Source organism: Gossypium arboreum, chromosome 6 (assembly GCF_025698485.1).
Source record: "Gossypium arboreum isolate Shixiya-1 chromosome 6, ASM2569848v2, whole genome shotgun sequence".
NCBI lineage: Eukaryota > Viridiplantae > Streptophyta > Magnoliopsida > Malvales > Malvaceae > Gossypium > Gossypium arboreum.
The window spans coordinates 8,222,310-8,234,743 of NC_069075.1; the positions used below are offsets into that span (position 1 = coordinate 8,222,310).

Sequence of the window (12,434 nt, forward strand, 5' to 3'; positions counted from 1 at the left end):
AATTGGTTGTTTAAGGTTTATTCTGGTCATATGGATATTGGAATATGTATGTTCGAACGTCGTTGTGACAAGAAATGACCTATCAGGTCACGGTGCGACGAGGAATTTGATGTCCCAACGAGGCTAACACAATAAGCGACCTTGCGGCGTCGAGTGGTCTGACGTCGTGATGTGACAAATTGTTTGGCAACATCATTACAAAGAAGTGCTAGCATCAATATATCAACATTATATTTTGATTTTTTTACAATTAGGTCCTATTTCTACCTCGGGTTAGTTTTAGGGCTTTCATAAGCTTGTGTAGGACCCGATAATGATTATGTATTGTATTGAATGTATATTTTGGTTGAATTTAAGCATTCGTAGTTGCTTCGGCAATGAATGTAACATCTTGTAACTTGGACTCGACGATCGGATTGGGTATTGGGGTATTACATAAAGGCTTTTCTTAATGTATTTTCAATTTTTTGGGAAACAATTATTTAATATTTTTAGTGTATTTGATGTATTATATTTTTAAAATTTTTTTATATAAAAAAATTTAATACAAGCAAGCTGGGTCAGGCTCGAGTTTAGCATTTTTATTTGGGTCAAGTTTAGACAAAATTTTAGGCCTATTTTTAGGGTCGAGCTAGGCTAGAGCCTAAAATTTTCTATTGGCCTAGCCCGACCCATGATCAGGTCTATTTAATACCCATCGACTAGTAAAAGAACATACATTATATCCAATTTGATATGATAGTCAATTTCAGAGATCAGAGAAGAAAGCTATTGGGATTTGGTTTGCAAATTCATGGTGTTCAATGTTATTTCATGAAAAAATTGAACTATAGAAGAGAAGGCGAAAGAGAGCTTTTGATTGGTGCAAGCAACGCAAACAAAGAAGGCCATGCGGCAATGATTTTAATAGCTCAATGTCTTAAATGAAAATTTTCAAATAGTTTAATGACCATTTTGTAACTTTTTGAAGTTGAATGACTAAAATGTAAACTTATTAATAGCTTAGTGACATTGGGTGTAGTTTATCCTAATATTATTTGGTGAAATATAAATAAAGATATGGGCATTGTACATGGCCACATCAAACCATGGTCAACTCAAAAAGCTAATTTTATTATTTCAAAAATAATAAAAATATGTGGATTAACTACAAAAATAGTCACTTTTGTTTGCCTTAGATCACATTTTAATCACTTATGTTTGAAATGTTACGTTTTAGTTACTTACGTTATCGTTTTTTTACGAAGTGGTCACTCTATCGTTAAGTTCCGTTATCTCTTTAACATCGGTCCTACGTGGCAGTCCAAATGAGTTTTAAATGCTAACTTGGATATCCAGATGCTGGGATGAAAATAGGTTTTTAACAGCGGCTCTACGTGGCCGTCCAAATGAGTTTTAAATGCCAACTTGGATATCCAGATGCTGGGATGAAAATAGGTTTTTAATTAAATAAAATTAATTTGAATTGCCACGTAAGACATCTAAGTCGACATTTAAAACTAATTTAGACTGCCACGTAGGACCGTTGTTAGGGAGGTAACGGAGCTTAACTATAGAGTGACAATTTCGTAATAAAACGATAATTTAAGTGACTAAAACGTAACATTTTAAACATAAGTGATTAAAATGTAATCTGAGGCAAATAAAAGTGACTATTTTTACAGTTTACCCAAAATATATTGATATTAGTATTATTATATTAATAATTAAAATTTAAAATTTAATTCGAATAGTGTGAAGTCGGCCCAATTTAAAATTCATAAATGTCTTCTGGTTGGGTCGAGCGGGTTTGATTTCTACTTTCTCAATTTTGAGTAAAAAATCATTCGTTACAATGAACAAATAATTAATTACTTCAATAATTTCTTCGCAAAATTTGAGGTCTTCTGAGAACCTCAAAAGCCTCAAATTCGAACCTTTAATTTGTGAAGGTAAAATTCCGATTCTAATTTTCTTCTTCATTTCTTTTTTACTTCAATTTATTCATGAAATTCTTTACTCTTCTTTTGCCAATAAGTTGCATTTTCAGTGTGAAAAATTTATGGACTCAGTAATTCCTTTCTCTTCCTTTTTTTTCATTTAAATATTGTAGTTGTTCTACTGTTTGTTATTCATCTTTTGATTCCTGCAATTTTTGTTTTAAATCTAAACCGTTGCATGCATTTGTTTTCTTGTAATTGTTTACTTCCTGCCTTTGTTTGGTTCCTGGGAGAAGTAGTTGAAGAAGAAAGTAAATTACTTTATTTGGTTTAGATACTGCAATGCAGCGTTTTTTTTTTTTTAAATTGTGCTTGTATTTTTATATTTAACTTTGTCTAATGATAAAAAAATAGCGAATTATTAACATCCAACACTAATTCTACCTATTCAAATTAAAATCATAGTATTTGGATTTGCTTCTATGTTACTTGGCCTCGAGTGTGAGTGCCGGGTGTGTGTTCAACCCGGGTATATAAACAGTTGCTTATTTTGGAAAATGTACTTTGTGTTTAATTGTACCTTGTTTTAGTTTGGTTAATATCCTATTGTTAAAAAGGTTATATAATTGAATTAATTATTTTGCTTTAATGTGCATGGTTTCTGTTTGAAGGAAAATTATCTTAAAATTCTGTAATTTGGATGACTTATTAATTGTTCAGACCTATAAGGAATAGTATAGTTTTCTGTTGAGTGTAGTTTGATGTTTGTTTTGTCGCTATCTTCTAGGTTTCCGTTAGAACGGTTATCAGCTCAGGAGATGATTCGGGGGTATAACTGAATCTGAAATGGGAAAGTATGAAGATAGATGTTATGAAACACTAAAGAAAGGAAGATGCATTGTTAAAGTTTCGGACAAAACTTATATTTGCCCTTATTGTCCCCCGAAGAAAAAGCGGTATTACCGATATGAGGATCTTCTTCAGCATGCTTCTGGTGTGGGAGATAGTAGTTCCGCAAAAAGAAGACCAATAGTGAAAGCCTCTCACCGAGCTTTGGCAAAGTACTTGAAAAAAAATCATGTGCCTTTGGTTAGTTCATCAAAACTTTCGGCTCAAGAGGATACCCCTAGCGGTCATGACGATGACGAGAAAATTGTTTGGCCATGGACTGGAATTGTGGTTAATATTCCGATTCGAAAGTCAGAAAATGGGCAATCTGTAGGAAAAAGTGGATCCAAGTTGAAGGATGAGTTGATCAGGAGAGGGTTCAACCCCATAACAGTTCACCCACTCCGGAATTACCATGGTCATTCAGGGACTGCTGTCGTGGAATTCCAAAAAGACTGGCAGGGGCTACATCATGCCTTGTCATTTGAAAATGCTTACAAGGCAGATCACCATGGGAAAAAGGATTGGAGTGCTAATACTGAGGTTAAGTATGGTCTTTATGCTTGGGTTGCCCGTGCTGATGACTACAAGTCAAGTAGTATTATTGGAGAACATTTATGCCAGACTCGTGACCTTAAGACCATCCCCAAGCTCATGGAGGAAGAAGCCAGGAAACAAGATAGACTTGTATCATATTTGACAAATATCACCGGGACTAAAAACAAGATAGACTTGTACACTGCCGTCCAGAAATGTCCGTGCTTCAACGTAATTAATCATATCTTGCTCCATTGAAGTTTTATAAGCTTTTGAATTAAAAAATATCTCCATATTTTTGAATTATCTGCTAGATAATGTGCATGGCTTCTGTTTGAAGGCGAGATATCTTTAAAATTTTGTAATTTAGTTGGTTTGTTAATTGTTCAAACCTATAATGAAGTAGTGCATAGTTTTCTATTGGGTGTAGTTTGATTTTCTGTCTTGTTACCTTTTAGGTTTCCTTGCCAATGGATATCAGCACGATAGATGGTTCGAATATAACTGAATCTGAAATGGGAATGTATGTAGATAGATCTTATGAAAAATTAAAGAATGGGAAGTACATTGTCAAAGTTTCGGGTGAAACTTATTCGTGCCCCTTTTGTCCTCAGAAGAAAAAGCCAAATTACCGATACATGGATCTTGTCCAGCATGCTTCTGCTGTGGCAAATAGTAGTTCTGCAAGAAGAACACCAATAGTGAAAGCCAATCACTTGGCTTTGTCGAAGTATTTGGAAAAGGATCTTGCGCCTTTGGTTAGTTCATTGAAACCTGTGACTCAGGAGGATCCTCTTAGTGGTTGTGACCATGATGAGAATGGGAAGCACATTGTCAAAGCTTCAGATGAAACTTATACGTGCCCCTATTGTCCTGAGAAGAAAATTTACCGATATTTAGACCTTGTCCAGCATGCTTCTGGTGTGGGAAATAGTAGTTCTGCAAGAAGAACACCAATAATGAAAGCCAATCACCTGGCTCTGGCTAAGTATTTGGAAAAGGGTCTTGTGCCTTTGGTTAGTTCATTGAAACCTGCAGCTCAAGAGGATCCTCTTAGTGGTTGTGACCATGATGAGAAAATTGTTTGGCCATGGACCGGAATTGTGGTTAATATTCCTACTCGAAAGTCAGAGGATGGACGAACTGTAGGGGAAAGTGGATCCAGGTTGAGGGATGAATTGATCAGGAGAGGGTTCAACCCCATAAGAGTTCGCCCACTTTGGAATAACTGTGGTCATTCAGGAATTGCTGTCGTGGAATTCCGTAAAGATTGGTCAGGGCTACACAATGCCTTGTCATTTGAGAATGCTTATGAGGCAGACCATCGTGGGAAAAAGGACTGGGGTGCCGATAATGATGTAAAGTATGGTCTTTATGCTTGGATCGCCCGTGCTGATGACCACAAGTCAAGCAGTATTATTGGAGAACATTTACGCAAGACTAGTGACATTAAGACCATTTCCAAGCTCATGGAGGAAGAAGCTAGGAAACAAGATAGACTTGTATCATATTTGACAAATATCCTCGAGACTAAAAACAAACACCTAAAAGAGATGGAAGCAATGTGTACCGTAACTTCCGAGTCCCTCAAGGTTTTAATGGAAGAAAAAGATAACCTTATTCAAGCATATAACAAAGGTGTGTTTTAGCTATTGTCTTGCAGTTTAAGTTTTATTATGAAACTACTTTTATTAATAAAAATATATACATTATATGCATCCGTGATTCTTGGTTTTATTCTGTTTTTGACCGTTCAATTTCATTCGCAGATGGTAGCTTGCATCAGGTCTTGTACATGTCATTACTATTTTTGTACAAAACTGTCGAGCATTAACTTTTATGTTTAGAAGTGCTTCCTGGTACCACTGTTGTCTCAAAGGTTCAACTTATTTTGCCTCTGTTCACAGAGATTAATAAGACTCAACAAAGTGCAAGGCTACACTACCAGAAGGTTTTTAGTGACCATGAAAAAGTGAAGTCACAGCTAGAATCTCATAGAAAAGATCTGGAATTGCGAGAAGTTGAACTTGAAAAGCGAGAGGCACTGATTGAAAGAGAAAGAAAAAAGTTGGCTGAGGAGCTTGAAGAGGTACCATGCTTCATTCTTCATTTTCACTTTTGTGTGTTCACCTGCTAAGTTTTATGTGAAATTGTTTTTGGTGAAACTTCCATCTCATAGTTAGTTCATATGACCACTTTAATTGCATGCTTAGGACTGGAAAATATAGATGCTAACATATTTCTTCTTCCAGAATGTTGTTCAAAATAGTGCATTACGGTTGGCTGCTTTGGAACAAAAAAGGGCTGATGAAAATTTAATGAAATTGGCTGAAGATCAGAAGGTTTGTTTGTTTGTCATTCGAGCCCTTTTTTTATTTTAATACCTCGCTACTTCCTTGTCAGTTTTAGAATGCTGAGAATTGATGACATGACTAGACCATCAATTTTCCAGAGGCAGAAGGAGGAACTTCACAATAGGATAATTCAACTGGAGAAACAATTAGCTCAAAAGCAAGCATTAGAACTGGAAATTGAGCAACTAAGAGGCTCAATGAATGTAATTAGAGAACTGGGAGACGAAGATGATGACATAGTTCTGACAATCATAGAGGCAAGTTTTAAGGAGTTGAGAGAAAAGGAGAGAGAGCTTGAAGATTTAGAAGCATTGAACCAAACTCTTATTGTAAGCGAACGTAAGAGCAACAATGAGCTGCAGGAAGCTCGCAAAGAATTGATTAATGTGAGTTCTTTTTCTTTTTTCTTGTTAAAATGCTTGCACTGAGATACTTGAACTTTACTGCATGAACATTTGAAAGCCTTTTAAGATCTTAAAACAATATATTTTTCAGATGTAGGATATTGGAACTATGATTTGTGTTGCATTATATGATAAGCTTGCTTAATCATGAATTATTTGATGGTATTGTGAAAAACAGAATTAAGCCTAAGTAATTTATGTCCAATGGATAGTAATGCAGAGGATTACTATTTTCTCTTGGTGTTTCGCTTTTTCATTCTATTTGAATGCTTTTCCTAAAAACTAAAGGATACAACAGAAAGAGGATGAAGCACAGGTTTTTAATTGTATAAATGTTTTTTTCCTGGAATATGGAAAGTTCGGATTCCCTGCCTTTTATGAAATGAAACGTCAGTCAGGGCCAATTAAGATTATTCCTTGAGTTTCATGTACAGCTATTTGACCTCATTATAAGCTTCTAAGGCTTAAGAAGATTTTCATATATGGTTACTTTACTACTGTTTTGTAGTGCTTATCATATATTTCTTAAAATTCTGCTTCACCCTTTTATGGCTCGTCACTCTTGCTAGTCAGGAAGTACTAATCCATTCACTTTGTAGGGATTGAAAGAAATATCAAGTTGTGCAAATATAGGTGTCAAGAGAATGGGAGAACTTGACAATAAACCGTTCCTTGAAGCAATGAAGAGAAGGTATAATGAGGAACTAGCCGAGGAGAGAGCTGTGGAACTGTGCTCATTGTGGGAGGAATATCTGAAGGATCCAAACTGGCATCCTTTTAAACGCATTAAACTCGAGGGAGAAGAATATCAGGTCTTTAGGTCTTGACTCCTATTAAATATGTGTTGCAAATTCACCCCTTTCCCTTTCTCAACTTTACCACTGGTACGACGTAGATGTCATGTATATATGTTCTACTGCTTTGATCCTAGGTATGGATCCTTTATAGAACTGAACATGACTAGGGATACAATTGCCAGAGTCCTATTACTTCATGGTAGCTCTGAAGTTCTGTTGTTCTCTTCTTATGTTACTCGGACTCAAGAGTGTCTATGGATATGTGTCTGACATTGGTATATTCAAAATTTTCTATGTTTTCCTATGTAGTTGGAGGATCCTTTTAGGGTTATTTCTCTGTACCCATATCTCGATATGCTTCGGACATAGGTGTTAAATAGGGTGCTTTAAGAAATACTAAGAGTCGGAGCAAATATAACTCTTCCTCTGTTGTAGCAAACATGAATGAATTAGATTGCGGCAGAAGCCTGCCTAACATAAAAACTTTCATAATCATAAAACCTTTCCGGACTGTATTGTTAGGTGTTTTCCTGTGAAACTCATCTTGCTTGTTCCTTGTTCAGTTTCTTTTCTGACTGTACGAAATGGTGTGCTCAAAGTTTGATAATGATGGTTCAGGAAGTGATTGATGATGAAGATGAAAAGCTGAAAGATTTGAAGGATGAGATGGGCAATGAAGTGTATAAGTCGGTCACTTCCGTTATAAATGAAATAAACGAATACAATCCAAGTGGACGGTACGCAACTTCCGAATTGTGGAACTATGGAGAAGGAAGAAGGGCAAGCCTGCAAGAGGGTGTTGAATTTTTACTGAACCTGTGGAATGCCACCAAAGGCAAACGAGGAATGACCTGAGACGATACTAACTTATTTTTCAGGTAGTTGTTGAAAAGAGTAAAAGTTCTTCAAATGTTCTGTCGTAAACATGAATCTCTGATCACATCTTTCGTTGTTTTGTTGCAGGAACTAATTTTCTGACTGCTTATAAGGGGAGCAGTGTCCTCGAAATATCTAAGAAGGTTCTGCAGTGATGTTTTATGCTCTGTAAGTATTGTTTATATCAACATATCATTGTATCCCATGTTAAATAATTGTCAGCTCCCTGGTGTAATTATATTACTTTCTGGGAAGAAACTATTGCATCCATTTTAACATGTTGGATTCAAGCTCATTATTTTTGCATCGGAATCATAATCATAAAACGAAGCCGATGTAAGACCTGTTGACTTGATGCAATCTTTTGTGGTTAGGCTATATTGTGTATGAAACCTTTTGAGAACATTTTTGAGTCCATTGGAAGACATGTTTACTGGGTAATGTAGTCTTCTATATTGCTATTAAGTTGCTGCTCCGTTGAGGTATCATCTTCCACATCCAGGTTTTTTTTTTTAGTATTATTTATGTCCGTTTTATGGTCCGTGTTTGAGGCGTTCGAGATTCGCTGTTACCTCTTCCAATAATATTGTTTTTAATGTTTAAACCTGATATATTATCCACAATATTCACATTATAGAACATGATATAGTTACACAAATGATACTGAAATATAATAAAAACATAATATAAAATGCGAAATAATTATATCAGTATCTTAAAATTAAAATATACATATATAATGAATATATGAATATTTTAAAATAAATTTCATCTGTTCCAGTCGAATATGGAGCGACATTTTAGGATTTTAAATTTTGGAGTCTTCTAAGATTGGCTTTTGAATACTAAGATTTATCATATGGCTTTAATTACCCAAATATTTTCATTTTTAATATATAATTGCTTTTTTTATACAAATTCTATTATTAATCCATATCTTTTGTCAAACTTTTAAAATTGAGTATACCATTTGTTTAAACGTACTTGAATTTACGTGTTTTTAATTGGTGATCAAAAATTGTTTATTGTTTGTTATTAAATTAAAGTTAAAATTTCTTTCTTTCAAAAACTTTTATTAAAAAATTCATATTAATATATTTTAAGTTTCTTTTAAAGGAATATATTCTAAGATTTGAATATGAACCTTAGATTAAAAATAAGGAGGTTCAAAATTTTGGTTTGTTTTCTAAAGAAGAAATTGTATTTAATATGTTACTAAATTTTAAAAATTACGATTAAAGGTGTTTATAGATTTGGTCGAGTCAAATTTAGTTGGGATTATGCATGATGTTAGTAAATATCATGTATAATTTAAGTCTAGTTCGATTCAAATAAGGTCCTTAAATTTTGTTCATATTTGCTTTAAAAACTAGTCTAAACCTATTTAAACCCATTTATATATTTTTAAAATATTAATTTATTTAATATTTAGTAATTATATATATTACTACCTTTATAGATTTTATTAAATCTAAACAAACACAACTTAACATACTTTTTAATATTTATATTATATTATAGTATATTTAATTTTTATATGATATAAATTATATAATATATAAAATAAAATAAAATAAATATCATGAACTTGAAAATGATCTCAAACTTGAATATTAAAATCCAAACTTAATTCATATTTTAAGTCGAAATAAATTTTTTCAAATCCAACTTTAAAATCTTATAATTTTCTTCAATTCTTCTCAAATTTTAGACCTTTGAACAAATTTCTTTTCTTTTTATTTATAACATTTTAACTCATGCCACGTGTCACTTTGTTAATGGTTAAAATTATATATATATTAGATGCCAACAAAAAATAATGGATTAAAATTTAAAAGTATTTGTTTTAAAGAAAAAATATTAAAAAAATGGTGATTATCATTGTTGGAATCAATTTTTATTCGGCGCAAAATACAATTCATTAAACACAACTCTCAAATCAAAGAATCAAACAGTCCAACTTTAAGCCCAAAATACAAAAAAAATAGACTAAACCCTAGCCCAAGCTTTTAGCCCAATAACTTAAACTTTTTTCCAGCAAAGTGAAAACCCTAGGCAAGCTGCTGCTCGTGCCCACGCCCAGCGCCCCTCCCCCGCACGTCGCGCGCCTCCTCCGAGTCGTACGCCCTTCACCAAGCCACGTCAGAGGCGTATCCGCCTAGGAACCTACAAACGTGTAGAACAGATTGTAAAAGAGTCGGCTATAAAACCGAAACAAAGCAATTGTAAAAGGGACGTTTTTTTCCCTCACAGCAGAATACACAAGCAATAGAACATCAACAAAAGCCCATTTACAGTCTTAAGAGGTGTTTTTTTTATTTCTTTTCTTTGGATTTTCGGTTAATGTTTGTTTTTTTCCTCTCTCTATCGATTTTATAAACTATTTTTTTTTAAAAGAAAAAAGAAGACTCACCTGGGTTCATGCCGTGATGGGTGTTGGAGACGGAGGCATAGAAATGCCGATGATCCTCCATTACGGCTTCCTCAGAGTTGGGTTGAAATCTTAACTGAGATTTGGGGGCGTGGGGTGTTATTCTTTTTTTTTCCAAAAATGGCAGAGCAAATGAGGTGGGTTAAATGCTTGGGTTTTACCAAATAAATGCCATTCAATGGCTTTTGTTTTAAATGGCAATTGAAATAGCACCGTTTGGTGGTAGACCCACACACTTTGGCTCAAAATGGGTAATTTGTGTGTTGAGTCCCCCCCCTTCGTGCTAGGGATCAATTGGGCTCTACTTATTCTTTCTTTGATTTTTTAAATTCATCCCTAAAATTTGCGTGTTATTCCAATTTAGTCCACGCCTAGGTGCAGCGCTTTGGGACTTGGGGAATTTACATTTTTAGTTCCTACTTGTTTGTGCGTATCTAGTTCAAGTCCTTGATTTTGTTTTAATAATTTGATTTGTTTAAAACTATCCTCTAGATTTTGTTTTTGTTTCAATAGAGTTCTTTTAGTTTTTAAAATTCTTTTACTTTTTTATTTATCTATTTTAAATATTTTATGTTTTTAAAAAAATTGTTTTACTTTGTAATTTTTAAATTTTCTTATATACAATTTATTTCTTCTAAAACTCCTATTTTACTATATATTTATTTTTAAAAGAAAAACACTATTATTCATTATTTTTATATACTATACTCATTAAGTTTTACTTTATGTGCATTATAAGTTGTTAACAAACATTTTTTGTCTTATTGATTTTATATTATATAGATTGTAATTCATATATATTCGCTAGCAATTTTTATGGTACTAATAATTCATTTATCCCGTCTGGTATGCATATTATTTGCTTAAAATTTGGGTGAGCATACGTTGCAATTTTTTTATGTACATAATTGATGTCATATTCTTACTAATTTTAGTTGTAAATTGTTTTGTATTGCATTTATGTTAAATTTTAGCTTATAATCTTTGTTTTGAAATTCATTTATATAATAAATTTTATATTTGTGCATAAATATTTATACATTGCCTGCTTGCCTATTGTTGTTTTATGCATTTTAATTTTTATATTTGTACTTTTTTCATTACAGTCGATGAAGGGTGAGCTATAATATTAATTGTTTGTTTCAAATTGTTCATTTTATTTTTTTTTCCATTTTCAAATAAATCTTATAAATATGCTCCACCGTTTTTATAACCATTCATGTTTCAAAAAAACCCTCTCAGCATAATGCAGTATTTCGTGTTGGGAAGTTTGGGAGGCCGTGCCCACTCGTGCTGGGCTTCAATTTTCCATTCGGCTAAAATACAGAATATCCTTTGGAAATTTCGTCCATGCTTTTTAAAAAATTAAAAGGAGGCAATATTTCGTATTTGGGGAGTTTGAGAGATCGTGCCCAATCGTGTTGGGTTTCGTTTTGTTCATTCGACTAAATATGGAATATCCTTTTTTTTTAAATTCATCCGCATTTTCTTAAAATAAAACGAGGCAATATTTCGTGTTTGGAAGTTTGGGAAGTCGTGCCCAATCATGTTGGGCTTCAATTTTCCATTCGACTAAAATATGGAATATCCTTTTTTGAAATTTCATCCACGCTTTCTTAAAATAAAATGAGGTAATATTTCGTGCTTGGAAGTTTGGGAGGTCATGCCCAATTGTGCTGGGTTTCGATTTTTCATTCGACTAAAATACATAATATCCTTTTGAAATTTCATCCATGTTTTCTCAATTTAAAATGTGGCAATGTTTCGTATTTGGAAATTCGATAAATCGTGCCCAATCGTGCTGGGTTTCGGTTTACCGTTTGGGCCGAATAGTCAAATATCCTTTTAAAAGTTTTAAGTGCATGTGTTTTGGAAAATCCTGAGATGATCTTGTGTCAAGGGTTCGAAATATTGTATCCAATCGTGCTGGACGTAATATTTTATTCCTTCTAAGCAAGAGAGTCTCAATATTCAATTCAAGTTATCCAAATGTTTTAAAGGAATTGTTTTTTAAACTCTTTTTCAAAGCTTCAACATTAGGACGTAAATTGATCAATACGGTACCAATTTTGGGCATTGCGAGGGTGTTAATCCTTCCTCGCACGTAACTGACTCCTGAATCCATTTTCTAGTTTTTCGTAGACTAAAAACGTTGTTTTAATAAATCGAAATACTTTATTAAAATGATCGATCACAAGGTGACCCGATCACACCTAAACAAAAAGGAT

The 12,434-nt window shown here is 33.4% G+C and overlaps 1 protein-coding gene and 1 long non-coding RNA gene across 2 annotated transcripts; one reads left to right on the forward strand and one right to left on the reverse strand.

Annotated features, from left to right (window-relative positions):
* The first annotated feature begins 1,731 nt into the window (after positions 1-1,731).
* Positions 1,732-8,240, forward strand: LOC108486327 (protein INVOLVED IN DE NOVO 2-like). Its single transcript, XM_017790324.2, has 9 exons — positions 1,732-1,931; positions 2,707-3,575; positions 3,803-4,982; positions 5,252-5,433; positions 5,597-5,686; positions 5,797-6,084; positions 6,702-6,914; positions 7,518-7,777; positions 7,863-8,240. The coding sequence occupies exons 2-8, from the start codon at positions 2,766-2,768 to the stop codon at positions 7,752-7,754; spliced, it is 3,000 nt and encodes a 999-aa protein (XP_017645813.1). The 5' UTR covers positions 1,732-1,931; positions 2,707-2,765; the 3' UTR covers positions 7,755-7,777; positions 7,863-8,240.
* Positions 8,241-9,656: 1,416 nt separating this feature from the next.
* On the reverse strand, positions 9,657-10,377 carry LOC108485942 (uncharacterized). The gene is made up of 2 exons (XR_001871384.2): positions 10,189-10,377; positions 9,657-9,941 (listed from the first exon to the last, which is right to left on the reverse strand). It is a non-coding gene; the product is annotated as an uncharacterized LOC108485942 (long non-coding RNA).
* Between the last annotated feature and the right edge of the window lie 2,057 nt (positions 10,378-12,434).

Excerpts from the sequence above, each read along its gene's own strand:
- LOC108486327 (XM_017790324.2), top strand. The coding sequence starts at position 2,766 with ATGGGAAAGTATGAAGATAGATGTTATGAAACACTAAAGAAAGGAAGA. Across the intron at positions 4,983-5,251 it reads TATTCAAGCATATAACAAAG|AGATTAATAAGACTCAACAA; the intron begins GTGTGTTTTAGC and ends CTCTGTTCACAG. Across the intron at positions 5,434-5,596 it reads TGGCTGAGGAGCTTGAAGAG|AATGTTGTTCAAAATAGTGC; the intron begins GTACCATGCTTC and ends TTCTTCTTCCAG.